Below are 27,802 nucleotides of genomic sequence, written 5' to 3'. Positions count from 1 at the left end.
TCAGGTGGGATTGTTGCACGAAGCAAAATTTATTTGCAGCAAGTAAGGAGATCACGGGGAACCACTTCCAAAGCCCTGACTCTCCGAGCAAGGGTGGATGGTTCCTTTGTTTAGGGTTAGGGAAGCCTTGTCATCGTATGTAGAGGCAGGCATAAGGTCAGGCATATGTCTTAAGGAAACATGCTTATACATACAGTGTATGTTAGTAAATGAGACTTGTGTTCATTTTTGGGCAGAGATTTTAGTTTTACAATGAGGTAGAGGTAGTTGTTGATCATTCCAGAGGTTGCTCCGTGGTGCATCTGTGCAGGTGCGAGTCCAGAGGTTAAGCTCCAACTGGTCTGGGTGGTCCGGGCCGGCTGGAGGTTTTGTCAGGGCAGTTGCCTGAGGGGTGGTTTCAGTTTCCATTTGTCTGATTTAAGAGATGAGCTGGAAAGAAGAGCTAAAGGACAAATGGGGGACAGAGGTGGGTACAACCAGCTGGCTGTGAAGGTCACGTTTTGGGGTCTAGCTGGGTCCCCACCACATCAGACACCTTACTGCTATGTTTAACCCTTTCACATTTGATGTTAATGTTGACTTGGTTAGATTTATGCCCACCATTTTGCTATACTTTCCTTATATATCTCATGTCTTTTTTGTTCTTTTGTTTCTCCTTTACTGCCTTCTTTTGTATTAAGTGGATATTCTTTACATTTTCCTTTGATGAATTTTTAAATTATTTTAGACTTAAAGAATTATGGTCAATATAATGCAGAGATTCTGTCAAAAGCAATTATCCGGGTTCTAACAGGAGGCCTGGTGGCACCATCAACAAGGAAGTCACAGGCAGCGGTGGGGAAAGTCAGAGGCCTGAGCTGGCATCACTCCAAAACAAAGCCACAAGAAAGCTGGATCCATCCAGATAGGCCCACGAAGGTGGGTGCCATGACAGGAAACTCCAAATAAGGAAGGAAAAAAACCCTTGCTTCCAAGAAATCCCTGCCCCACATAATGAATATTCTACCCCCTAGTTAACAACTGTACATAAAAGAGAAACACAGACTCCCAACACCCACAGTTCTTGAGCATGCTTGCTCGCTCTCTCTTGTTCTCAAATCTTGAGAGTGTAGTTTCACTTTAATAATAAACTTCCCCACTGTGTTGTGTCTGTCCTTGAATTCTTCCTCGTGATGAGACCAGGAACCTTTGGGGACACTTTTGGGTTGGGCCTGGTTGAGGCTCCAGGGCTCAGGGTCTCCCCAGTTCATCCAGTGACAACTCTGTAGACCCTACATTAATTTCCTCTATTTTTAACATCTTACATTAGTATGGTATGTTTGTCCCAATTAATGAACCAGTAAAGTGCATATGTTTTCATATTTCCTCAGTTTTTCTGTAATGTTCTTTTTTCTCTTCTGAGTTCCTTTCTAGGATCCTGCACTACATTTAGTAGCTGTCTGCTTAAGCTCCTCATGGCTGTGATCATATTCAAAACTCATGACTTCTAAGTAATTTCCTTCTTTTCACTCATTTCTGTGTTCTTGAGACTATCTATCATTATGGTGAAAATCCTATATAATGGTATGCTATTGCACATTTCTTCCCAGCTCTGTTCAGTGACATCATGTTGGTAGTCTGTAATTGGCCATGGCAGGAGTATTTATGCGTCTGAAATGGGCAACTAAAAGTCAGGGTTTTTTTGGGGGGGGGTTGTTTGGGTTTTTTGGGTTTTGTTTGGGTTTGTTTGTTTGAGAGGCTGTTATTAAGTATTTGAGTCTATTGGCACTACCTCTATGTGGCCATTCCCTCTCTTTTTAGGAACCAACAGGACATTGGCCCATAGAAAGGCATTTTACCCACCGGTATGCAGTGTATTTGTAGGCAGGTAAATCAAGGAGCTGGAAGGGAGGCAAGATCATTTATGACTCATCTCTCTTCTATTATTTCTCAGTTGTATCTTCACACATCTCCATGCTTTTTTAAGAACACCAGAAAATGAACAAACCCCAGGTGAGTTGGTTTTTTTTTAATTCCTATTTTGTTTTACATTAGTTCTTATGCATAAGATATAACCTTTAAACTATAAACGTAGAAATAGATAAATGTCAACTCTGTGGGAAATATGGAGTAGCAGATTAGTAGCAGGGCTAAGGGGCTATGATGATGACCTTCAGGTACTTAATGTTGAAGTTGACCTTCAAGTACTTAATGTTGAAGTTGTCAATGCTGAGCTATACATCTGTCGCTGATAGCAATAGCAAACATTATAATAGGAAGTGTAGTGAAAAGGAGAATAACCTATAATGATTCTTAATGGTACACAAAGACTTCCCTAAAATTGTGGGATGACATGTTCTACAAATGCGTCATTTAGGTTTAGTTCAGGGATGGTGGTGTTTAGGACTTCTATATTCTTTCCAGTTATCTTCTTCTATTAATTACTGAGAGAAATACTGAAGTGTCCAACTATATTAATTTTTGTCTGTTTTTCCTTTCAGTCCTATCAGTTTTTACCTCCTATATTTTGAAGCTCCTTTGTTAGGTACATGTACATTTAGTTTTGTCTTAGAAAATTGACCATTTATCATTAATGTAATGTGCCTATTTATCTTCAGTAATATTTCCTATTATGTAGTCTGTTTTGTCTGATATTAATGTAGCTACTCCAGCTTTCTTTGGATTATTGTTTGTGTTGTATTTCTTTATTTTTTTACTTTTAATTTATGTATTTTTGTAATTAAGGTCAGTTTCTTGTAGTTAGTATATAATTGGTCCTGTTTTTTAACCTAATCTGATAATCTTTCTATCTGGTTTGATTAGAACATTCATATTTAAAAATTGGTTGTCAATATAGTGGATTAAAATCTTCCATTTTGCTAGCTATTTTTCTATTTGTTCTCTTCTTTATTTCTTTTTATCTTTTTTTTCTTTGGAATTTGTTTTCTATTGTTCCATTTTATCATTGCTGCTGTCTTATTTTTTTTAAGATTTTATTTATTTGACAATGCCCACACACAAGCAGGAGGAACGGCAGGCAGAGGGAGAGGTTGAAGCAGGCTCCCTGATGAGCTGAGCTCAACGTGGGGCTTGATCCCAGGACCCTGAGATCATGACCTGAGTCAAAGGCAGACGCTTAACCACCTGAGCCACCTAGGCTCTCCTTGACTTATTATTTATACCTCTTATTTTTACTTTTAAAAAAGCCAAACACTTATAATACCTGTTTTTAATTAATCAGAGCCTCCCTTCAGATATTAAACCACATGATGTTATAGTATAATGACCTTACATCAGTATATTCCCAATTATTCTTTCCTATTCTCTGTGCTATTACTCCATACATTTTACTTTAACATATGCTATGTGAACATGAGACAATACTACTATTTATGCTTTGGACAGTCAGTTATCCTTTAGAATAAGGATTGGCAACCTGCAGCCCATGGGTGAAATTCAGCTCCCTATCTGCTTTCACAAATTAAGTTTCCTGGGAAGACAGCCTCATGCTTTCTTCTATGTATTGTTTGGGGCTACCTTCACAATACAGTGTTTACTGTCTAGTTCATTACAGAAAAAAATTTCCAACCTTTGCTTTAGAACACTTAAAAATTGGGCAGGGAGGAATTAACTTAAATTTTCCTTTTTTATTCCATTTCTATCACTCTTCATTTTTATGTGTAGATTCAAGTTTCACTGGTGCCATATTCCTTTAATATTTCTTTCTTTTTTTTTTTTAAGATTTTTTTTATTTATTTGTCAGAGAAAATGAGAGAGTGAGAGAGGCAGGCAGAGGGAGAAGCAGGCTCCCTGCTGAGCAAGGAGCCTGATACGGAACTTGAGCCTAAGGCAGATGATGCTTAACCAACTGAGCCACGCAGGCATCCCTCCTTTAATATTTCTTGCAGAGTAGTTTGGCAGGTAAAGAATTCCTTAAATTTTTGTTTTTCTGGGAAGGTATTGTTTCTTCGTTTAAAAAAAATTTTTTTTATTTATGTATTTGAGAGAGTGAGAGCACAAGCAGGGGGAAGGGCAGAGGGAGAGGAAGAAGCAGGCTCCCCACTGAGCAGGGAGCCAAGACATGGAGCTTGATCCAAGACCCCAAGATCATGACCTGAGCCAAAAGCAGATGCTTAACTGACTGAGGCACCAAGGCACCCCTATTCCTTCATTTTTGAAGATGTTTTCAATAAATAATTCTTGAAGTTATCTTGTGTGGGGGGGGGTTGTTTTTGTTTTTTAGTTTTGAAGTTTTTTTAACTTTTAATTGAAGTATTGTTGACATAATATTAAATTAGTTTTAGATGTAAAACATAGTGACTTAACTATTCTATAACATGAAATGCTTATCACTGTAAGTAAGTTACAGTATTTTTTACTGTATTTTTTTTTTTTTAAAGATTTTATTTATTTGAGAGAGAGAGAACACCTGAGAGGGGATAGGGTCAGAGGACGAAGCAGACTCCCTGCTGAGCAGGAAGCCCGATGCGGGACTCGATCCAGGGACTCCAGGATCATGACCTGAGCCGAAGACAGTCGCTTAACCAACTGAGAGCCACCCAGGCGCCCTGTATTTCTTTTTTTTAAAAGATTTATTTATTTGACAGAGAGAGAGACACAGCGAGAGAGGGAACACAAGCAGGGGGGAGTGGGAGAGGGAGAAGCAGGTTTCCAGCTGAGCAGGGAGCCCAGTGGGGGGCTTGATCCCAGGACCCTGGGATCATGACCTGAGCCGAAGGCAGACGCTTAACGACTGAGCCACCCAGGCACCCCTTGACTATATCTCTTATGCTGTACTTTTTCATCCTTGTGACTTATTCATGTTATAATTGGGAAGTTTGTACTTCTTAATCTCCTTCACTAATCTCTCCCACTCCCCCCTCCCCTGTACTCTTTGCAACCACCAGTTTGTTGTCTGTGTTTATGGGTCTGTTACTCTCTTTTTTGTTGTTATGAGTCTGTTTCTCTTTTGCTATTGTTTGCTCATTTGTTTTATTTTTTAGATTCTAAATGTAAGTGAAATATAAATGAAATCATATGGTATTTGTCTTTGTCTGGTTTCACTTAACATAATACCCTCTAGGTTCATCCATGTCACAAATGGCAAGCTCTAATTTTTCATGGCTGAATAATACTCCATTGTGTATGTATACTACATCTTTATCCGTTAATCTATCGGTGGACACTATTGCTGCTTCCATATCTGGGCTATTATAAATAAAAACAGGGGTGCATGTATCTTTTTGAATTCTTATTTTTGTTTTCTTTGTGTGAATACCCAGTAGAAGAATTACTGGGTCATATAGTTCTATTTCTAATTTTTTGAGGAACCTCCATACTGTTTTTCATAGTGGGGGCAACACTTTCCCACCATTCTGCCCACTTTTTAATTGGATTATTTGGGGTTTTTTTGATGTTTGTGTGAATGCTTTATATATTTTGGATATTAACCCCTTCTCAGACATGTCATTTGCAGAGAGTTTCTCCCATTCATTAGGCTTCCTTTTCATCCTGTTGATGGTTTCCTTCATTGTGCAAAAGCTTTTCAGTTTGATGTATTCCTGTTTATTTTTGCTTTTGTTTCCCTAGCATGAAGAGACTGATCCAGAAAAGTATTGCAAAGGTTGATATCCAAGAGATTACTACCTGTATTTTCTTTTCAGAATTTTATGGTTTCAAGTTTTACATTTAGGTTTTTAATCTATTTTGAGATTATTTTTGTCTATAGTGTAAGAAAGTGGCCCAGTTTCATTCTTAATGCATGTAGCTGTCCAGTTTTCCCAGCACCATTTATTGAAGAGAGTGTCTTTTCTCAATTGTATATTCTTGCCTCCACTGTCATAGATTAATTGGTGTTCTCTCTCCCTCTCTTTATGTGTGCATAAAGACTCACAATTCTGTTCCATTGACCTATATATGTATTTTTGCAACAGTACCATACTGTTTTGATTATTGTAACTTTGCAGTATTTCTGGAAATTTAGGATTGTGATACCTCAAGCTTTGTTCTTCTTTCTCAGTATTGCTTTGGCTATTTGAGGCCTTCCGTAGGTTCCATACAAATTTTAGGAATTTTTTGTTCTAGTCTGTGAAAAACACTTTTGGTATTTTGATAGGGATTGCAGATCTATAGGCTGCAATTTATAGATTGCTTTCTGTAGTATGGACATTTTAATTTTAACAATATTGCTTCCAATGTATGAGGTTAATATATCTTTCAATTTATTTGTGTTGGCTTTAATTTCTTTCATTAATATGTTAAATTTTTAGAATACAGGTCTTACACCTCTTAAGTTAAATTTATTCCTAGGTATTTTATGCTCTGTGATACAGTTGTTAATGGTATTTTAAAAATTTCTTTTTCTGCTATTTTGTTATTAGTGTATAGAAACAGAACAGATTTCTGTATATTAATTTTGTATCCTACAACTTTACTGAATTCATTTATTAGACCTAATAGTTTTTTGGTGGGGTCTTTAGGTTTTTCTATATATAGTATGATGTTACTTGCAAATACAGTTTTACTTGCACCTTATCAGTTCAGATGCCTTTTATTTCTTTTTCTTGTCTGATTGCTATGGCTAAGAATGCCAGTACTATGTTGAATAAAAGTGGTTAAGAGTGTCATGTTCCTGATCTTAGGCAGCAGGTTTCAGCTTTTCACCATTGAATATGACATTGATTGATTTGTGTATATTGAACCATCCTTCCATTCCTGGAATAAATCCCACTTGATCCTGGTGAGTGATTTTTTTAAGGTATTGTTGGATTTGGTTTGGTTTGCTAATATTTTGTTGAGAATTTTTCCATCTGTCTTCCTGAGGGATATTGGTGTATAATTTTCTTTTATAGTGTCTTTGGCTTTCCTATCAGAGTAATGCTGACTTCATATAATAAATTAGGAAGCATTCCTTCCTCTTCTGTGTTCTGGAATAGTTTGAGAATGATAGGTATTAACTCTTCTTTAAATCTTTGGTAGAATTCACCTGCGAAGCCATCTGGTCCTGGACTTTTGTTTGTTGGGAGTTTTGTGATTACCAGGTCAATTTTATTTCTAGTAATTGTGTTTTTCCCCCAGATTTTTCTATTTCTTCATGATTCAGTCTCAGAAGAGACTATATGTTCTAGAAATTTATGCATTTTTTCTAGATTGTCAATTTTTTTCTAGGTTTTACCAATGTAATTTTTTATAGTAATCTCTTATAGTCCTTTGTACTTCTATGGTGTCAATTTTAACTAATCCTCTCTCATTATGTTTGAGTCCTCTCACTTTTTTTCTTGATTAGTCTGGCTAATTTGTCTTTTCGGAGGGCCAGCTCTTAGCCTCATTGATCTTTTCTTTTTTCTTTTTATTCATCTCTATTTCATTTATTTCTGCTCTAATCTCTATTATTTCCTTCTCTCTCTTTTTTTTTTTTAGATTTATTTATTTATTTTATTTTAAAAATTTATTTATTTTTTTTAAGATTTTATTTATTCATTTGAGACACAGAGATAGAGAGAGAGAGAGAGCATGAGCAGGGAGAGAGGCAGAGGGAGAAGCAGGCTCCCCGCTGAGCCAGGAGCCCGATGTGGGGCTCGATCCCAGGACCCCGGGATCATGACCTGAGCCGAAGGCAGACGCTCAACCATCTGAGCCACCCAGGCGCCCCCTATTTATTTATTTTAGAGAGACAGAGACAGCTCAGGGGGAGAGAGCTACAGAGGGACATGGAGAGAGAGAATCTCAAGTATAGACTCCTTGCTGAGTGCAGAGCCCAACACAGGGCGCACTACCCTGAGATCATGACCTGAGCTGCAATCAAGACTCAGATGCTTAACCAACTGAGCCACTCAGGCACCCCTCTGTTATTTCCTTCTCTGTGCTAACTTTGGGTTTTGTTTTTTCTTTTTCTAGTTCCTTTCAGTGTAAGGTTAGATCATTTATTTGAGTTATTTCTTGTTTTTGATGTAGGTCTTGATCACTATAAATTTCCTTTAGTACTGCTTTTGTTGCATCTCCAAGATTTAAGACTGTTGTGTTTTCATTTTCATTTCTCTCCAGATTTTCTCTTTGATTTCTTCATTGACCCATTTGTTGTTGAGTAACATGTTCTTTAGGTTTAGATTTATTTATCTATTTATTTATTTTAAATATTTTATTTATTTGACAGAGACACAGTGAGAGAGGGAACACAAGCAGGGGGAATGGGAGAGGGAGAAGCAGGCTTCCCAGTGAGCAGGGAGCCCGATGCGGGGCTTGATCCCAGGTCCTGGGACCATGACCCGAGCCGAAGGCAGACGCCCAACAACTGAGCCACCCAGGTGCCCCTAGGTTTAGATTTAGATTCTCATATATGTATTTCTTCTAGTTTTTTTCTTGTAACCGATTTCTAGTTTTCCTCTGTTGTAGTTGGAAGAGATGTTTGGTATGATTTCAATCATCTTTAATTCATTGAGACTTGCTTTGTGGTCTAGCATGTGATCTATCCTGGAGAATGTTCCATATGCCCTTGAATGTGTGTTCTGCAGTTTGTGGGTAGAGTGTTCTATAGATATCTGTTATGTCCATCTGAACTATTGGATCATTCAGAGCCACTGTTTCTGTATTGATTTTTTGTTTGGATGATCCATGCATTGATGTAAGCAAGTTGTTAATGTTTCCTACCGTTATTGTATTAGTGTCAATTTCTCTTTTCATATGGTAATAATTGCCTCGTGAATTTGAATTCTGTTTATGTTGGGTGAGTATATATTTTCAATTGTTACATTCTCTTGTTGGATTGATCCTGACCTTTTTTGGTTTTTGTTACCATCTTTGTTTCAAAGTCTATTCTGTTTGATTTTGATATCCCCTGCGTTTGTTTGTTTTTAATGATTATTCCATTTGTTTGGAATATTTTTTTCCATTCCTTTACTTTGAGTCGGCCTGTGTCTTTAGATAGCATATAGATGGATCTTGTTTTTTTAATCCATTACATCACTCTGTGTTTTTTGATTGGAACATTTAGTTCATTTACACTTAAAGTAATTATTGATAGGTATGTACTTACTGCTGTTTTGTTAATTGTTTTCTAGTTGTTTTCTGTTCTATTCTTCTACTCTCTTCCATTGTGGTTTGATGGTTTTTTTAGTCTTATGTTTGGATTCCTTTCTCTTTATTTTTTTGTGCATGTGTTACAGATTTTAAGTTTGTGGTTACCATGGGATTCATATACAATATCCTATGTATATGGTAATCTATATTATGTTGAAGGTTGCTTAAGTTTGAACACATTATAAAAGCACTAAATTTTTACTCCCTCTTCCACATTTTACGTATATGATGTCACATTCTGTATCCTTTTATTTTGTGTATCCCTTGAGTAATTTTTGTAGATATAATTGATTTTACTACATTTGCATTTTAACTTCTATACTGGCTTTATAAGTGACTAATCTACTACCTTTACTATACGTTTGCTATTACCAGTGAAATTTTTTTCCTTCTTAATTTTCTTCTCATTGTGGCCTTTTCTTTCCACTTAAAAGAGTCCCTTTAATATTTCTTTTAAAGCTTGTTTGATGAACTCCTTTAACTTCCATTTGTTTGGGATACTCTATCTCTTCTTCAGTTCTGAATGGTGGCCTTTCTGGGTAGAATATTCTTTGTTGTAGGTTTTTTTGTTTTGTTTTGTTTTTCTTATAGCACCTTGACTATATCATACTATTCTCTTCTGGCCTGTAAAGTTTCTGCTGAAAAAATCAGCTGATAGCCTTATGGGGTTCACCTTGTGTGTAACTGCTTTTTTTCTCTTGCTGCTTTTAAGATTCTGTCTTTATCTTTAATTTTATTTGTTTTAATTATGTGTGTTGGTTTTGACCTCCTTGAATTCATCTTGTTTGGGGCCCTCTGTGCATTGTGGACCTAGATATCTATTTCCTTCTCCAGGTTAGGGAGGTTTTCAATTGTTATTTCTTCAAATAATTTTTCTGCTTCCTTGTGTCTCTTTTCTTTTGGTACCCCTATAATCCAAATGATACTTGGCTTGATGAGGTCACAGAGGTCTTTTAACCTATCCTCATTTTTTAATGTAGCTTTTTCTTTTTGCTGTTTAGCTTGGTTGCTTTCCATTACTCTATCTTCAAGATTGCTGATCCATTCTTCTGCATCCTCCACTCTGTTGAAGAAGTATTCTAGTATATTTTTCATTTTATTCTGTCCTTCAGTTCCAGCTGGTTCTTCTCTATCTTTTGTATCTCTCTGTTGAAGATCTCAGTCACTTCATCCACTCTTCTGTCCAGTTTAGTAAGTATCTTTATGGCCATTACTTTGAACTCTATCTGGCATATTGCTTATGTTTATTTTGATTAGGTCTTTTTTTGGTTTTGTCTTGTTCTTCTCATTTGGAACATGTTCCTCTGTCTCCTCATTTTGTCTACCTCTCTGTTTCTGTGTAATAGGTAGGTCAGCTATGTATACTGGTCTTGAAAGTACTCACCTTGTGTAGAAGGGACCCTGTTCCCTGTAATGCAGTCCCCCTGGTCACTAGAACCAGATGCTTCAGGAGTGTTGCATTGTTGCTGAGCCACGATTGCTGTGAGCATGCTGGTAGGTGTATCTCACTCTCAGCTTAGCTACATGTAATGACCTGCTTTGCCTGCTGCATGCACACTGGTGTGCAAGGCTTGCTCTCATCCTGGTTGTCTGCACTTAGCCACTGGGACAGCTTGGGTGCACTGATGGGCAGCACTTGCTCCCTGCACAGCCAGCTTAGAGTCTTGGCACATTGGTGTGTGGGATTAGTTCCCCTCCTGCTCAGGCCTTGAGTCACATTGGAGAGGCACCTTCTTTGCTGGGGCTGCCCACCAGCTATGGTGGGGTGGAAGCCACTTTGGAGGAGCACCAAACCCAGGGTGGGTTAGGTGGGGCAGCACTGGGGTGGGGCACATTGTGCTAGAAAGGTAGATGGAGAGTGTTTGCACTGGCTCTGTAAGCATCTGGCTGGGCTTTGGGAGGGCAAGGAAAATATTGCCCTCCAGCTCCATTGTTTCTGGAGAAAGCTTTTGTAGATCCCAGCACTTCCTGCACACATTTTCAAATTAGTTAGTAAATCTTGAAATATACCCAGGTGCTTTTCAAACTGCTCCTTTTGTGCTGTGATTATAACATTTCTTTTAACATTTTATGTACGTCATTTTATTGTGTTCTAGTTTATATGGTTCCTGGTAAAAAGTCTGCTTTAATTGTATCTTTATTCCTTTTTTGTAATATTTTCTTGTTCACTGGCTGCTTTCAGGATTCTCATTCTCAATCTCTCTCTCTCTAGCAGTTTTAATATGTTGTGTGTCTTTATGCTTTTGGGAGGCATTAATGCAGCTTGGTATTGTTGAACTTCTTGGATTTTTGGTTTGTTTTCTGTCATTAATTGCAACATTTTTTTTAAGATTTATCTATTTATCTTTGGGGTGGCGGGGGGCTCCGAGGGACAAGAGAGAATATCTCAAGCAGACTCTCCATTGCCTGGGGACCCCGACGTGTGGCTCAATCCCACAACCCTGAGATCACGATCTGAGCCGAAATTAAAAGTTGGATGCTTAACAGACTGAGCCACCCAGGCAGCCCAGTTGCGAGTAATTTTAAGACACTATTTCTGAAAGTGTTTCTTCTGTCCCATTCTTCCCCCCACCCATGTCCAAATTATGTATATGTCGGAACATTTTATTGTATTTCACAGATTTCACAACTTTTTTTTTTTTTAAGATTTTATTCATTTATTAGAGAGAGAGAGCACGTGCACAAGAGAGAGCATGAGAGGGGTGAGGGGCAGAGGGAGAAGCAGGTTCTCCGTTGGGCAAGGAGCCCAGTGCAGGGCTCAATCCCAGGACTCCAGGATCATGACCTGAGCTGAAGGCAGCTGCTTAACTGGCTCAGCCACTGTGGCACCCCTATTTCACAGCTTTTTAATGTTATGTTCTATTTTTCACTTTTTTTGTCCTTAAGTTTCAGTTTGGGTAATTTCTCTTGACCCATCTTCAAGTTCATTGATTCTTTCCTTAACTCTGCTGATTGCTGATCAGCCTTTTGAAGATGTTTTTCATCTGTTACTGTGTTCTCATTTCTAGATTTCCATTTGGTTCTCTGCTGAAATTATCCATTTGATTTTGCATGTCTTGTACCTTTTGAGTCTTAACATACCTTAGAGTCTTTAACATAATTAGTTATAATTCAAGTTCTGTTGGATAGTTTCGACGTCTATGTAATATCTGTTTCTGATGGTTACTCTGTATCTTGGTAGTATTTTGTTAGTTTCTTTCCTTTTCATATGCTTTGTAACTTTTTGTTGAAATGTATATATCTTGTGTCATACTCTGAACTGGGGTAACTACGTTTTATTGCTGGAAATGGGTAATTCCCTGCTAGGCCTTTAGTCCAGGGGTTTAACTAGTTAGGAGTTTGGCAGGATTTGAGAGTTATTTTTCTGTTACTACTCTCAGTGAGGCATAGACTTCGACTTTCTGTAGAGATACCTTGTGTTTTAGGATACAGGTTCATTTACCAGAGCTATTTCTGTTCAATTCTGAGTTTTAAGGGTTCTCTTTGCTCTGTGTCTCAGAGAGGGTCTCTTTACATGCTTTTATTTATCTCCTGTCTTTCTGTCAGCAATGTTCTATTGGTACTTGTTATTCTAAGCTTGTTAGCTTGGTGGTGAGAAGTTGTGGGCAGAATGTGTTGTCTCACTCCAATATAGCGTCAGTGTTAGGTCTGCCCTGTCCCCCCACCCTTTTTTTTTTAAGATTTTATTTATTTATTTGACAGAGACAGATAGCGAGAGAGGGAACACAAAAAGGGGGAGTGGGAGAGGGAGAAGCAGGCTTCCCACTGAGCAGGGATCCTGATGCGGGGCTCAATCCCAGGATCCTGGGATCATGACCTGAGCAGAAGGCAAATGCTTAACAACTGAGCCACTTAGGCACCCTGCTCTGTGTCCTTATGTCTGTCCTGTGTCCTTCTTGGTTCTCTTGCCCCTCCCCACCCCCCCGCACCCAGCTATAGTTGTAGACTCAGTGCATAATCCTGCCCTCCCTCAAGGAATAGAGTAAATGCCCAGTGGGGTTCACAGAGAAAAAGCCTGTAAAGGGGCGCCTGGGTGGCATGGTCAGTTGAGTATCCTGCTCTTGGTTTTGGCTCAGGTCATAATCTCAGAGTCATGAGATCGAGCCCTGCAGGGAACTCTGTGCTCAGTGCAAAATCTGCTTGAGACTCACTCTCCCCCTGTCCCTCCTCTCCTCTCTAAAATAAATAAGTAAACTAAAAAAAAAAAAAGGCAGGGGAGAGGGGGAGGAAGGAAAAGAAAAGATGCCTGTAAGAAGGTGCAAATCTCCTCCATGTCTGTGGTCTGAAGGGGTTTCACACTCACAGGCCCTACAGCTTTAACTCTTCAATTAAGCACAAGTTGTGATACGAGATAGTTAATCTTTCTTTTCTGACTCCAGTATACATTTTACATTTTCTTTACTTTCTACATATTCTTTTTTTTTAATTTTATTTATTTATTTGACAGAGAGAGACAGCAAGAGAGGGAACACAAGCAGCGAGAGAGGGAGAAGCAGGCCTCCCGCAGAGCAGGGAGCCCGATGCGGGCCTTGATCCCAGGATCCTGAGATTATGACCTGAGCCGAAGGCAGCCGCTTGAAGACTGAGCCACTCAGGCGCCCCTACTTTTTACATATTCTAATATGTTCTAGTAATATCTTATTTTCAATTTTGGGCTGTGTTGTATCTGTGTAATATTTAGTTTTCTAGAGAACAAGAACAGTGTTTTATTCTCCTTAGTGTTCACATCCAGGGCATTTCAAGGTGTAGAGCATTAATAAAATAAGCAGAATGTTCTTTTACTTTTTTTCTATAAAACCTAATACAAGGTAATGTACACAGTAGGCATACTGTAACATCAGTTCTCAACAGTGGGAAGAATTTGTTCCCATATTTCTTTCCTGTGCCGCCCCAATTGTGACCACTTCAGACTGAGCAGAAATGTGCTGTTCCAGGGGTCACTGTCATTTGGAGATGTGGCTGTGGACTTCTCCCAGGAGGAGTGGCAGTGCCTGGACCCTGCTCAGAGGACCCTATATAGGGATGTGATGCTGGAGAACTACAGTCACCTTGTCTCAGTGGGTAAGCAGTTTTCACATCAGATTTTGTATAGCATGCATTTTATTTCTTAGATACCAAAACTTTTGGTCTTTCAGAGTTAATATTGTTGAGACTTTTGCTTCAGGAGTCTGAGGTTGTTAATCTCTTTTGAGCACAAGGAACAATTTTTGTATTGTCACATCCTGTGAAGGTTTAAATGAGCATCATCAAGGTGCAGCTCTGGAAATTCTATGTCCTCTCTCCTTTAGAATTGCTGTAGCCCATGTCCAAACTATGTCGTTTTTCCTTTTACAGGGTATCTCATTAAAAAGCCATCGGTGATCTTCAAGTTGGAAGAAGGAAAGGAGCCATGGATATTGGAGGAAGAATCTCTATACCAGAACTACCCAGGTGAGTTAGTGAGTACCAGAAAGGTTAGTGAGGAACCCAGGGGGAATTATAATCTAGGTGGTCAGTCTAGGAGTTGGACATTATTTAAAATGTTTTCTAAGAATCTCTTCCTAGTATCACCTACTTTAGAAGTAGAGGAAGAATATATATATGATAAAATTAGAAGAGAAAAGGGTAATGCTTGAGAAGGAATGTAAACTGTTTTTCTGATTGTTCAAATTTAGGGGTCCAGGGATATCATTTATGCAGACAAGCAAGTAATACTGGCTTTTTTGTGTTTAATAGCACAAAGATAAAACTAAGAAAGGTAATAAAGTCTACTAAAATTTGGTTCTTGAGGAGAAGGGAGGAAACAATGTTTTCAGTGTTACGTGTTGTATAGTAGTACTTGATACTATTTAAACAAATTACCTATAGATTAATAGGATTACAAGTTCATATTCATCAGATTAATGTAACAAAAGTACAGTCTCCTTAATTTTACAGTTATCCTTCTGTTGGTACCTAAAAAAAAAAATGAGAAAAAGACCTATTTTAGTGCCTAAAAAACATTTGCAAACAAGTGGAAGTGTATTTGATGCTAAAAAGAAACCCTCGGTAAATCCTACGGAGTAGGAAATAAGACATTCCCTAGTTATAGTCTGATAAAACCAGAAATTGGTAACAAAATTATTAAGCACACGTGACAAACTATTTCTTTTGTATTCTTGAGTATTTTTTCTTTGTAAACTTCTAATATTTTTCATGTTCTTGCTTTACTTCAAAATCAGTAAGAACTATATTCCCTCATGCTTTTATTTTTTCCCCATTCCTAATTGTAGTTGGTGAGAATTTTTTTGTTCTTGATGGTGGTAATTTTGTGTTTTTGTTTGCCTAGAATATGTCTTTTTTTTCAGTAGCCTGACAAGATAAATCTATGCTCCCCCCATTATTTATTTCATGAAATTTAAATTAACTTGCCTTTTATTGGCTACTGCATTCTGCCTTATTTGGCTGCTCCAATTTTATTTTTATGTTGTTTACACTCAGGCTAAACATCATTAGATCCACTCGCATCAAATGTCACTTAGGCATACTGTATGCTTTCCCATGTCACACCTTTCTTGCTTTCCCTGACTAGATACTAAATGAGTTAATAAGTGAAAATTACTCAGAACATTTTTTAGTATATAAGTAAAACACTGTTTTTACTGTTATTATATTGAATGTCCTTATAGTACAAGTTAAGTGTATCTGCTTCTAAGAAAGAGACTTCGAATGTTTGAGCCAGTGTAATCTCTTCTTTCTCTCAGTGCTCAGTGTGCAGTGGGTCTTTCAGAAAAAACAAAAGTAAATGATCTGTTACCTGATAATATCTACCTTTTTTCACACTTGGGGTATGATCTAACAAAGAAAATGGCGATTGTGTTATTCTTTCTTACTTTGGTATATAACCTGAAATAGGCATTTGATAAACACATGTTGATTGGAATCAAGGAGAGGAAAAATTTCATATTCTGAAAACGTGAAGGATCTCTGTCTGATTACTTACATGAACCTGTAATTCCTGATTCAGGAATAAAACAGCATAGTGTCTAAACATTTGTGTTTGAAAAAGCTCTCCAGGTAATGCTCATACACCCAGCGTGTTGAAGTCTATTGATTTAAAATTGCTCAGGTTCACAGAAAATCAGACTTAACAACACCCTGTTATGAGCAGTGGTTATAAAGTATGGTCTGCAGACTTACCACATGTTTTTGTAAATAAAATGTTTTTGCAACACAACCATACTCCTTTGTTAACATATGGGCTTTGGCCAATTTCATGCTCTAATAGCAGAGTTCAACATTGTGACAGACAGGTATGGCCTGCAAAATCTAGAATGTGTACTATTTTGCCCTTTAAGGAAAGGTGTGCCATCATCTGGATTGAAGAATGAGAATAAAATTGCATGAACCACTTTAAATTCAGCATTTAATTAAGAAGAAAATTGTCATTCTCTCAAATCTAAGAAGCCATAGATTGTAACTAGACCATTATGTGATGAACCACTAAGGAAAAAATATTCTGCTCATTATATTGTGGCCTGCTTATCACAGATCTGTTATCAATTATAAGATGCATTCTGATTTTAGAATGTTAAATATGTGTATATTGCATTAGATGAAGTACAGTATATATTACAAAGCAGTGCTATTTATGGTTGTGTTAAAAGAGCTCCTCTATTTTTAGATTTAGAATGAATATAAGTTTGAAAGTTTTGAAAGTGGGAAGATTTGAAAAGTCATTCTTGAAGGTTTAGAATAATGGTATTATGTCATTTTTCTAGATACTGAATAGCGTACATCCTAGCCTTGGCTCTGAGTGAGAGAACGCACTTTGACCTTGTAGTCAAGAATGAGTAATTTAGGGCTCCTGGGTGGCTCAGTTGGTTAAGCGACTGCCTTCGGCTCAGGTCATGATCCTGGAGTCCCTGGATCAAGTCCCGCATCGGGCTCCCTGCTCGGAAGGGAGCCTGCTTCTCCCTCTGACCCTCCCCCCTCTCATGTGCTCTCTCTCATTCTCTCTGTCTCAAATAAATAAAAAAATCTTAAAAAAAAAAAAAAAGAATGAGTAATTTAATGAGACAAAGAACTGACTAAACTGGTGCAGAGGATATTGACTGGGGAGTTGTAGAATGGCAGCTTGAAATCTGATGTGCATTTAGTTGGTGTAAATTTTGTTTGCTGTGGTTTTTTAGCTTGGGATAGACTTCGTTGCACTGGGTAGCAAATGTGGACAATATTTTTTAAATGGTAAATCAACATAAATGTTACTCATTTCCTGGGATTTGGTTGGAAATATATGATCCTTAAATTTTGGTAATAAACAGAAACCTGAAATGTGGACATGTGAAATGTGAAAGATAAACCAAAATTAAGTATTAGTATTTTGGCACTGGTAATGCTATTTTATGGAAAAGTAAGTGAACCCAAATGTGATTATCATGGTAGGTTCACCTGTTGAGTGGCTATAGTAGAGCAATATGAAAGTATCAAAGCCAAAATAGGGTGATACATCAGATCTATGTTGGCACAAGATTACTTATTTTGTCATTATTTTATACTTTATTTAGGGATGTTGGCATTCCTGTTGGGAGGGGAATTAGAGTACAGTCTGATGACTCTTTCCTTGAACATAAGGCCATTGGTGCATTCAGAAATTTATCTTGCTATTGTGTAGGAGGGAAATTCAACTGGAAGCATGAAAACTTGTTTGGGCGTTACTAAAAAATATAGATTTGAGAGTATTAGACCTAGTCTGTCTCCTTAATGTCTCTTTTTTCTCCATGAACGCCTTTGTCTACTCATTTTTCTTGTGATTCCTGTTACTTTTCGTTAGCTCAGTTGGACCCATCTTATCTTCTGTGATTTTTCTCATACCTGGATCTGTAGAATCTTCCATCCTCTCTTTGCTGCTTCTTGAATTTATATCTTCATTTTCTTTCTTTTTCCACATATGTTTTCTTGAACTGGGTGGAAAAAAGGCACTTTGATCCTGAGGTACTACTGAAACCAAAAGTCAAATATATAATAGAACATTTGTATGTTAATCCAGTTCCATTGGAACTGTAAAATTCTTATGGTTTGTTCAATATTTTCATTTCTAGAAGACAGCAAAGCTTACCTAACAGAGAGAATCCAGAAAAACCAAGACAAATATTTGCCACAAGTTTTATTAAACAACAAAACAGTGACTTCAGAGAAAGTTTATGCTTTAAGAAAATCATCTAATATGAATACAAAGTTTATTCCTTCAAGAAAAATGCCCTGTAAACATGACTTACATGGAATGAATTTGAAAAATATTTTAATATCAGTTGGTAGTAAGAGAAATTCTTCAAGAAAAAAGCCTCCCATGTTAAATGTATATGAGAAATTACTTGATATTAAGCAGGAAAAACCTCATACTCAAGAGATTTCTCATGAAAATAATCAATATGAGAAAGCCCTTGGTCATAAGAATGGTATTACTCAGCACGTAAATAGTCAATCTTCAGAGAAGACTTTAAAATATGATGGTGGAAACTCCTTAGGAAAAAAGACCACAGTAATTCCACACAGGCAAATTGACACGGGAGAGAAAATCTGTGAATATAATGGACATGGACAAACCTGTGAGAAGGCATCTCTCTTGAAATGTCATGGGGTCTCCTTTGAAATAAAACAATGCAAAGGCAATCAGATTGAAAATAATTTCAGCAGGATGTCACATTTCACTAAAGTTCAGAAAAAACAGAGACATGAGTGTCTATTCAAATGTAGTGAATGTGGGAAAACATTCAACTACAAGTCAAACTTCACAGTGCATCAGAGAACACACACAGGAGAGAAACCCCATGAATTTAATTCACCATTAATTCCCACCCCATGTGGGAAAACAAGTCACAAATCACCCCTCACAGACCATCAGATAACACATACAGGGGAGAAACTTTATAAATGTAGTGAATGTGGGAAGTCCTTTTGTAAGAAGTCATCTCTCACTCGACATGAGGGAACATATGCAGGGGGGAAACCCCATGAATGTAATGAATGTGGAAAAACTTTCTGCAAGAAGTCAGCCTTCACTCAACATCAGAGAACTCATACAGGAGAGAAACACTTCCAATGTAATGAACGCAGGAAGACTTTCCGCCGCCAGTCAGACATTAAGGTACATCAGAGAATTCACAAAGGAGAGAAACGCTTCCAATGTGATGAATGCGGCAGAACTTTCCATTGGCAGTCAGACATTAAGCTACATCAGAGAATTCACACAGGAGAGAAACCCTTTCAGTGTAGTAAATGTGATAAAACTTTCTATCGGCAGGCAGATGTTAATGCACATCAGAGAATCCACACAGGAGAGAAACGCTTTCAATGTAATGAATGCGGTAAAACTTTCTATTGGCAGTCAGACGTTCATGCACATCAAAGAACTCACACAGGAGAGAAACCCTTTCAATGTAATGAATGTGGTAAATCTTTCCATCGGCAGTCAGATGTTAATGTGCATCAGAGAACTCACACAGGAGAGAAACGCTTTCAATGTAAGGAATGTGGTAAAACTTTCTATCGGCAGTCAGACGTTAATGCACATCAGAGGATTCACACAGGACAGAAATCCTTTCAATGTAAGGAATGTGGTAAAACTTTCTATCGGCAGGCAGACGTTAATGTGCATCAGAGAACTCACACAGGAGAGAAACGCTTTCAATGTAACGAATGTGGTAAAACTTTCTATCGGCAGTCAGAAGTTAATGTTCATCAGAGAACTCACACAGGAGAGAAGCCCTTTCAATGTAATGAGTGTGGGAAAACTTTCTATCGGCAGTCAGATGTTAACGCACATCAGAGAATTCACACAGGAGAGAAACCTTATAAATGTAATGAATGTGGGAAATCCTTTTATGAGAAGTCATCCCTCACTCGACATGAGAGAACTCACACGGGGGAAAAGCCCTATGAATGTAATGAATGCAGGAGAACCTTCTGCCAGAAGTCAGCCCTCACTCAACATCAGAGAACTCACACAGGAGATAGACCCTTTCAATGTAATGTATGTGGTAAAACTTACCGTCATCTGTCAGCCATTAATGTACATCAGAGAACTCACACAGGAGAGAAACCCTTTCAGTGTCATGAATGTCAGAAAGCTTTTCTTACGAAGTCGACTCTTATTAATCATCAGAGAACTCACACAGGGGAAAAACCCTTTGAATGTAACGAATGTGGGAAGAGTTTTCGTCATAAATCTACCCTCACTACCCATCTGAGAATTCACTCAGGAGAGAAACCTTATAAATGTTGTGAATGTGGAAAAACTTTTGGCCGGAAATCAGCGCTTACTCATCATCAGGGAATTCACATAGGGTAGGAACTCTGTGGCAGAAACTTGCTCTGTTTTTCCCAATACCCATTTCTCTTTGTGGTTACACAACTAGTCAAGATTTTCTAGCTTTCCTTCCATTCACATGAGGCCATATGACCTCTGAAACAAATTCCAAGCTTGTAAAGGACCTCATTTGGAATTTTTCCTACTCCCATTTTTCTTTCCTTATCAAAGGGTAATGGAGATCATCCTCAGGGTAACTTGGGAGCTAATCATTAGAGATTACAGATTCACAGGTTAGAAGAAACCAGGGTCCTGCGCAGAGTTCTGCCTTCTCTAACATCACTTGTAAGTTTTGTCATGAACTGGAAATTAATTTCGGATTTGTTCAGCCATTACATGTTTAGGGCTTTTTGTTGTCATGGTATATCCTAGCCATCCCTCATCTCATATACCTTGTGAATCTAATGAAGGTATGAGAAACACTGTATGTCAGAGAATTCAGTGGGCAGGGAAACTGCTCTCAGTATTCTTCATTTTAATAAACTTTGATCAAGTCAAGCATTTTGTAAATCAGAAATTTACGAATTGAAACACCCCAAAATGAAATGGATATAGGAAAATTTTCACAAAGAATCTACATCTGATTGACCATCAGATAATTGAGAGTGGAATAAAAGCTAATAACTTGAAAAACATTTCAAGATTGATTTATCAGAGAATACATAACAAAAGAAAATTGTCAGTTTAGGAAGTGAGGAAAACATCCTCATCTAGAAATAATCTCATTCTGGAAGCAATGTTTTGGATGCAATACTAAATATCTTATTAATAATCTAACACGGGATATTTATTTGACCATCACAGTCAACAAGGAATATGTAGCTTTGAGAAGGCACAAGTGAGTTGAGTCATCAAAGCAACAGTACTAAGTGTATATGTGAATAATATATGTAAACTCAAAGTAACAGCACTAAATGTATATGTGAATAAAGTAACAGCACTTTGTAAACATCAAAGTAACAGCACTAAGTGTATATGTGATTAAAGTAACAGCACTAAGTGTATATGTGAATAATATATGTAAACTCAAAGTACAGCACTGTCTATGTGAATAAAGTAACAGCACTGCTTGTTTACATGAGTAATAATAAGCCTCTGAGCTTTGTTAGGCTTATACATAGGAGTGTGCTCTTTAACGGCTACTTTCTATATGCTTGATTTTTGTTGTAGCCTCCAAAATAGTTATAGTAGGAACAATGCACCCTTAGCTAAATAATTTTTGTAACATACACTACGATTTCTGACACTAAATGCTATTGTTGTCCCATCATATTCTTACACCACAATATATATTTTTTAAAAGAAGCGTTGAATGCATGAAATACCATGTGTCATGTGTGTTTTCTACTTTTTGGTGGCACGTGTAAATCAGTATAGACATTGTTAACAAAGTCTTCTTTTAGGAGATGACCAAATAACGACTGATAAAATCAAGATTTACTTGAAGTATGCAATGATTCAGTACACAGTTATTTATAATACACATCTGAATCAATTTTCAAAATTGGCCTTGAACATTAGTACTTATTATTCTGTACAGATTGAAAGCAGGGCCTGTTGAAGAAATTTTCCCCATTTTATATTTGTGTTATATCCAAAGAATATGCTTATATAAGTTTTAAGTGTGAAGGTCAGATTTTATGTGAGCAAAAAACTATCTGCATTTGTATTTAGTGTAGTAGAATGCCACATTTTCCCTCCTACAATTATACGTGTTTTTTTCAGACAAGCTGTTCTATGTCTGTCACTTATTATTTGAGTGACCTATGTAGTGATTTAATTTCTGCCTCAATTTCCTCATCTGCAAAATGGAGATAATATTCTCTACCTCACAGATACTGAACAGTTTGGGTCAGAGTTTTCTGTTATTAGAGTTAAAGGCATTTATGTTTAGAACTTGAACATTAGAAATAAAATGGTCTGTCATTCCATAGTATGAAATGTATTTCTGCTTCTTGAGTTGATACAAGAAAATTCTTACTAAAACTTTGTATTTTGTCAGGTTTGTCTTTAAAACATACGAAACGTGTTTAAAGTGAATAGAATCGTCTACTGACCTTTTTCTGTTGTTGATTAAATATGGTATGAACTAAAAATCCAACTTTGTTTTTTTCCAAATGAATAGCCAATTGATCTTTCACCTTTTGATTCATTCACCCCTATTTCACTGATTTGAAACCACATTTTTATTGTATAGAGATTTATCCTTTGGTGTGGCTGTTACATTTCTAGGCCCTGTATTCGGGTCCCCATTATTCTGGTGGTGCACAATCCAGATGGGCCAACCATAGGATACCACTCTACTGCCCCACACCAATGATTTCACTGCTCTTCACTCTCTGCTTTTTGCTGCTTTGTATAAACTCATAGTGAATTTCAGTGGTTCTAGTAACATTCTGTCACATCACGCTTTGTGCCTTATCCTGAACACTATTCCTTTATTAAAACCAGCATAACGGTTTTGAGTTATGTCCGTGTTTATATATGTAGCTCTTGTAATTTTTTAGCATCTTATACTCCGTTCTATTAAAATAACTTAATTCTGTTGAAAGGCATCTTGTTTCTAATTTTTTATGATTATGAACAATACAATTTTGGACATTGTGTACTTTATCCAGAGTAGAGCTGAATCCTCAACCCACAGTGAGAAAAACGTTTTAGTGACTATAAATACAAACATTTGTTGAATCGATCAGTATTTATTAGTCACTTATTAAGTAGAAGGCATTGTACAACAGTGAATAAAATGTAAGTTCTACTCTTCCTGAGATTAAATTGCAGTGAGACATACCAGGGTTGTCAGAAGACAGAAACCATAGCAGTGATTTGAACAGAAACAATATGATCTAAAGCACTGTTAACTTGGTATACAGTTGTTAACTGGGGATCTGAAAGGCTAAAAGGGCACACTGAGATATGAAGATAGCAGGAATCGAAAAGGGAAAAATGAAACCCAAATGTATCACTAAGATAGCAACTGCAGGCCGCAGCTACCAGCTCTAGGCTGGTCAAATGAAGGGACGGGGTGGGGGGGGGCCTCCCTCAGAGCTGAAGTGCAGGCCTCTGAAAGGAACCTGTCCCACTGATGTGGGTATCGGAGCCCAGAGGAGGGGCCTCTCGGGATTGGGCCCATACTGGCTGAGGAGAGAGTGCTGGTTGCCTGGCACTGGTTTCTCTGATGGGGCATGATGACGCGGGTGTGCGAGTGTTAGAAAAACTGCAAACGGAATTTAGCTGCGTCTCTCAGAAGACCCCATGCCTGAATGGGGTGTGAAGCAGTATTGCTAGGGTGCTGACAGCACAGGATGTGGACGGAAAGCCCGGGAAGAAGCACGTCCCTTTGCCCTCCTCCATCCTTGCAGTCCTCAAGCATATACTGTTGGCCAAGCATGACAGCTGGTAAAATGTAAGTGTGGTTATAGTGGGAAAAGTCGGCTGACCCAACCCAGTCAAGCAATAGAAGTTAACATAAATAATACTGACATTTGGTATCATTCAATAGTATTGAATTTGTGTGCCATCTAATAGGATTAATACATCGGGATTAGTTTGTCACATGATTTTTTTGGAGGGAAGAAGTGATATGGGACATAAACATTCCATCTATAGCGTTATTTCTTCATTTTTATTATTTTTATTTTACAAATAATACTGGAATATATTCTTTTTTCAAATTATAGCTATTCCTTTCTTTTCCCTTCCCTTCCAGCACAAGGACAGCAGTCCCATTGCAGGTCAGTGAGGTGAAGAGAGGAGCTCCACACAGAGGAACGGAGTAGCACTACTGTTCCTATCACAGAGACATGGGACACTGGGGAGTTGGTGGCTAAGGAGATTATAGATAGAGGAAATTGTTGGCGTGGTTGGAGATTGATTGCATTGAGGGGAAGATGAATGTATTGAAAATGGGAGCCAAGTTTCTCCCTGTTGAAGGTATTTATAAATATAGAAAGGTGGAAGATGGAACAGAACCCCGAGGTGTTGAATCAGAATTGGAGGTATTGGTAGGAATTGATCATTTTTTAAATATATGTACACTGATAGACCTAGATACATTTATAGGTGTGTGTGTACACATGTGGGTCGACACATGCACATGTATATGCAGATATACATGTGTGTATACAAACATACACATGCATGTGTGTGTGTGTATGAATGTCCTCCATACACAGATTTCCTAGCTCTTTATGCTGAGATTGCTCAGAAGCAACTCCATCCCAGGAGCTATGAGCACTAGCTTCCAGAGTTTGGTTTCTAGATACTGTCTTCCACTTAAAGGAAGCAGAAGTCCTTGGTAAATGCCTGATTCCAGACCTGGGCCTGGAAAAGCAGATGAGCCTAAAACATCTTCCTGTGAGAGAAGGCAAGGAATGGCTCAACAAATAATGGGGGCATAGCAAAAGTTACTATAAGACCATCTTGAAGATGCTCCTATTGGCCAAATCTGGAACAATTTGAACATAAAAATGAATAGTAACAATGGAGTATAACCTATGGTATAAAACAGAAAGCCATGAATCCATATTGAGGTAGAAATAAGTAAGTGGGGAGAAGAGAAATCTCTTCCTTACTAGTAAATGTATGAGGAATAATGGAAATAGAAAACCAGTATTTGGTAACCATCATAGTAGTGATTGATTATTAGTGACATTATTAATAGATACTAAGATTGGTGAGTGGATGAGGAACAGATTATTGGCATAACCTCAGAATATATCTCCACAAATACCAATTTCAAAGGGGATAAAGGTGATATTATGGTGGGGAAACCTGGCAGACACCAAAATGACAAGATGATCCAGGCTAATATCACCATGGTCTGCATTGTGTGGCCCCTGACATACACACTGATCCATCTTTTCTGTGGTTGCTACCAAGAAAGTCTGGTAATGAAGAAACACAGGACAAACCCAGACTGACCAGATCCAGGACCAGAAAGGAAAGACTTTGTTGGGACAGTTGTTGAGATTGGAATGGGGTTTGTGGATTTGACAGTAGTGCTCTGTCAGGGTTGATTTTCTGACTTGCATATTTAGTTGGTGGTTCTGTAAGAAAGTGTCCTTGTTTTAGGAGAAGGCCTGGTGGAGTACTTAGGAACTGTGATGTATGACATCCGTAGCTCTGTCTCATATACTCAGGAAAAGAATAATGATAATAGGATAGTTGATCAGACAGAGATACGAAGCAAATGCAGTGAAATGTTAACAGTTGGGGAATCTAGCTATGGGGGATATGGGAATTCTTTGCACTTTTCTTACAACTTACCTAAAGTTTGAAATTATTTCAAAGTAAATCTTTCAATCATTAGTTTTTTTTGAACCCACCACTTGTACATTGGTAGTCTTCCTTGCTGTAACCATTGCTATTAGTTCAGGATGTAACCTTTAACATCTTCCTTTCCCGTATATTTAAAACCCATATATATGTACATAAAAGAATATATAAAAGGGGTACCATCTTACTTTAAGATTGTTTTTGATATCCAAATTTTAAATGACATAAGCATTCATGAAGTCTGGTATTTATTATTGTAGATGTTAAAATAATACAATTTCTGAATTATTATTAATGTCTAGGATCGGAAAATGTTAAAACTGACTTCCCCAATGAAATACGAATTGTACCTCTGGTTGCCATGTGGTAATGATATTTTAACTAGGAAGCCTGAATGAATTTTATAATTGTTGGTATCCTGTGAATGGACCCCACTCCTGCACAGGTGCCCAGGAGGTCTTATGGGTGATCTGATGATTTGGGCTTCTTTTAAATTACAAACTGAAATTGAAAATATTTCTTAAAATCTTTAAAAGTCATCTAAATGAAGGAAATAAGAAGACCATCATTAGGCAAACCACACATCAATGATTACTGCAGACATTATCCATTAACAGATGCTAGTATTAAGATATTAATTAAAATGAGAAAAATAGTAACGTTACAGCAGAGGACCCCGGCAGACATAACTTTAACAGAATGGTTAACGTGTCTCAGTAATAAGACATAGCAACATGATGAACTCCCTGATACGATGCTCTGCGAAGCACACATCTCTTAAGTGGTATTCTTGTCCCACACATACAGCATCCCAATCATGAGAAAACATCAGACAAACACATAGTGGGGTCCATTCTACAAAATAACCAACCAGTATTCATCAAAATGTCAAGGTTGTGAAAGATCAGGAAAGACTGGGAAGCTGTCCCTTCAATCAAGTGACACTTCGCGCACAGAGTGCTGGTGTCACCCTCATGCAGCTCCACCTCGTCCTCCCTTCTGAACCTGGGATCAGAGTCTTTGATGGCTTCTGAGAATGGCGACATCCTGCAGGTTTGCCCACTTCTTGGGAGATGAGTAACAAATCTGATCACAGAAATACAAGGTAAGCTCTTTTGGGGGGTTCTGTCTCTGCGATTTAGCTCTACAGAGAGAGAGCTCAGATAAGAGAGTTTTATCTTCCAGGTAGGATTCCTGTTCATTGTGCTGGGACCTGAGTCCGTGAGAAAAATTCACTTGGCATGGAAACTTTATCCAGGGTGCCTTCAAGGTCCATTCATGTTGCAAGTGGACAGGATTTCCTTCTTACTCTGGGTGTGTGTGTGTGTGTGTACACACATATATATACCACACCTGCTTTATCCATTCATCTAGGGGGGGTGTGTGTGTGTGTGCATGTGTGTACACACATATATATACCACACCTACTTTATCCATTCATCTGTTGATGGACACTTAGGTTGTTTCCATATCCTGGGTATTGTGAATAATAATGCAGTAAACATGGGAGTGCATATATCTCTTCAGTGTCCTGTTTTCATTTTCTTTGGGTATATATCCACTAGTGGAATTGCTGGATCATACGAGAATTGTATTTCTGATTTTATGAAGACCATTCATACTGTTACCTATAATAGATGTACTGACATACATTCCTACCACCAGTGTGCAAGAGTTCCCTTTTCTCCACATCCTTGCCAGTACATATTATTTCTTGTGTTTTTGATAATAGCCATCCTAACAGGTATGAGGTGATCTCTCATTGTGGATTTGATTTGCATATCACTGATGATGAGTGATGCTGAGCATCTTTTCATGTGTTTGACCATGTAGATACCTACTTTGGAAAAATGCCTATTCCTCTGCCCTTTTTTTTTTTTGAAAGATTTATCTATTTATTAGAGAGAGTGGGGTGGAGGGGCAAAAGGAGAGAGAGAATCTCAAGTAGACTCCTTGCTGAGCATGGAGCCCGATGCGGGGCTTGATCTTATGACCCTGAGATCAAGACCCTGAAATCATGATCTGAACCAAAATCAAGAGTTGGATGCTTAACCGACTGAGCCACCCAGGTACCTCTCCTCTGCCCATTTTTAAATCAGATTTTTGTTGCTTTTGAGTTTTAGGAGTTCTTTATATATTTATTTG

At 37.8% G+C, this 27,802-nt stretch overlaps 1 protein-coding gene across 7 annotated transcripts in view; it reads left to right on the top strand.

The window, feature by feature from the left end:
* LOC102748366 (uncharacterized) overlaps window positions 1-22,931 on the top strand; it is an 83,226-nt gene extending 60,295 nt beyond the window's left edge. For 2 of the 7 annotated variants that reach the window (XM_031031964.2, XM_081824351.1), the window contains exons 3-6: window positions 1,934-1,992; window positions 13,989-14,115; window positions 14,389-14,484; window positions 18,114-22,931. In XM_031031964.2, coding sequence (XP_030887824.1) covers window positions 1,978-1,992; window positions 13,989-14,115; window positions 14,389-14,484; window positions 18,114-20,362 — 2,487 coding nt within the window. In that variant the 5' untranslated portion in view covers window positions 1,934-1,977 and the 3' untranslated portion in view covers window positions 20,363-22,931. Of the gene's footprint in view, window positions 1-1,800; window positions 1,845-1,933; window positions 1,993-6,620; window positions 6,719-13,963; window positions 14,116-14,388; window positions 14,485-18,113 lie in introns of all 7 variants that reach the window. The other 5 variants (XM_081824354.1, XM_081824349.1, XM_081824352.1 and 2 more) reach the window with 4 other exon arrangements.
* The last annotated feature ends 4,871 nt before the right edge of the window (window positions 22,932-27,802 follow it).

Source organism: Leptonychotes weddellii, chromosome 6 (assembly GCF_054177405.1).
Source record: "Leptonychotes weddellii isolate Sample4059 chromosome 6, ASM5417740v2, whole genome shotgun sequence".
Lineage (NCBI taxonomy): Eukaryota > Metazoa > Chordata > Mammalia > Carnivora > Phocidae > Leptonychotes > Leptonychotes weddellii.
Note: the sequence above shows the minus strand (reverse complement) of the source record. Positions and strands in the feature narration are given on the sequence as shown.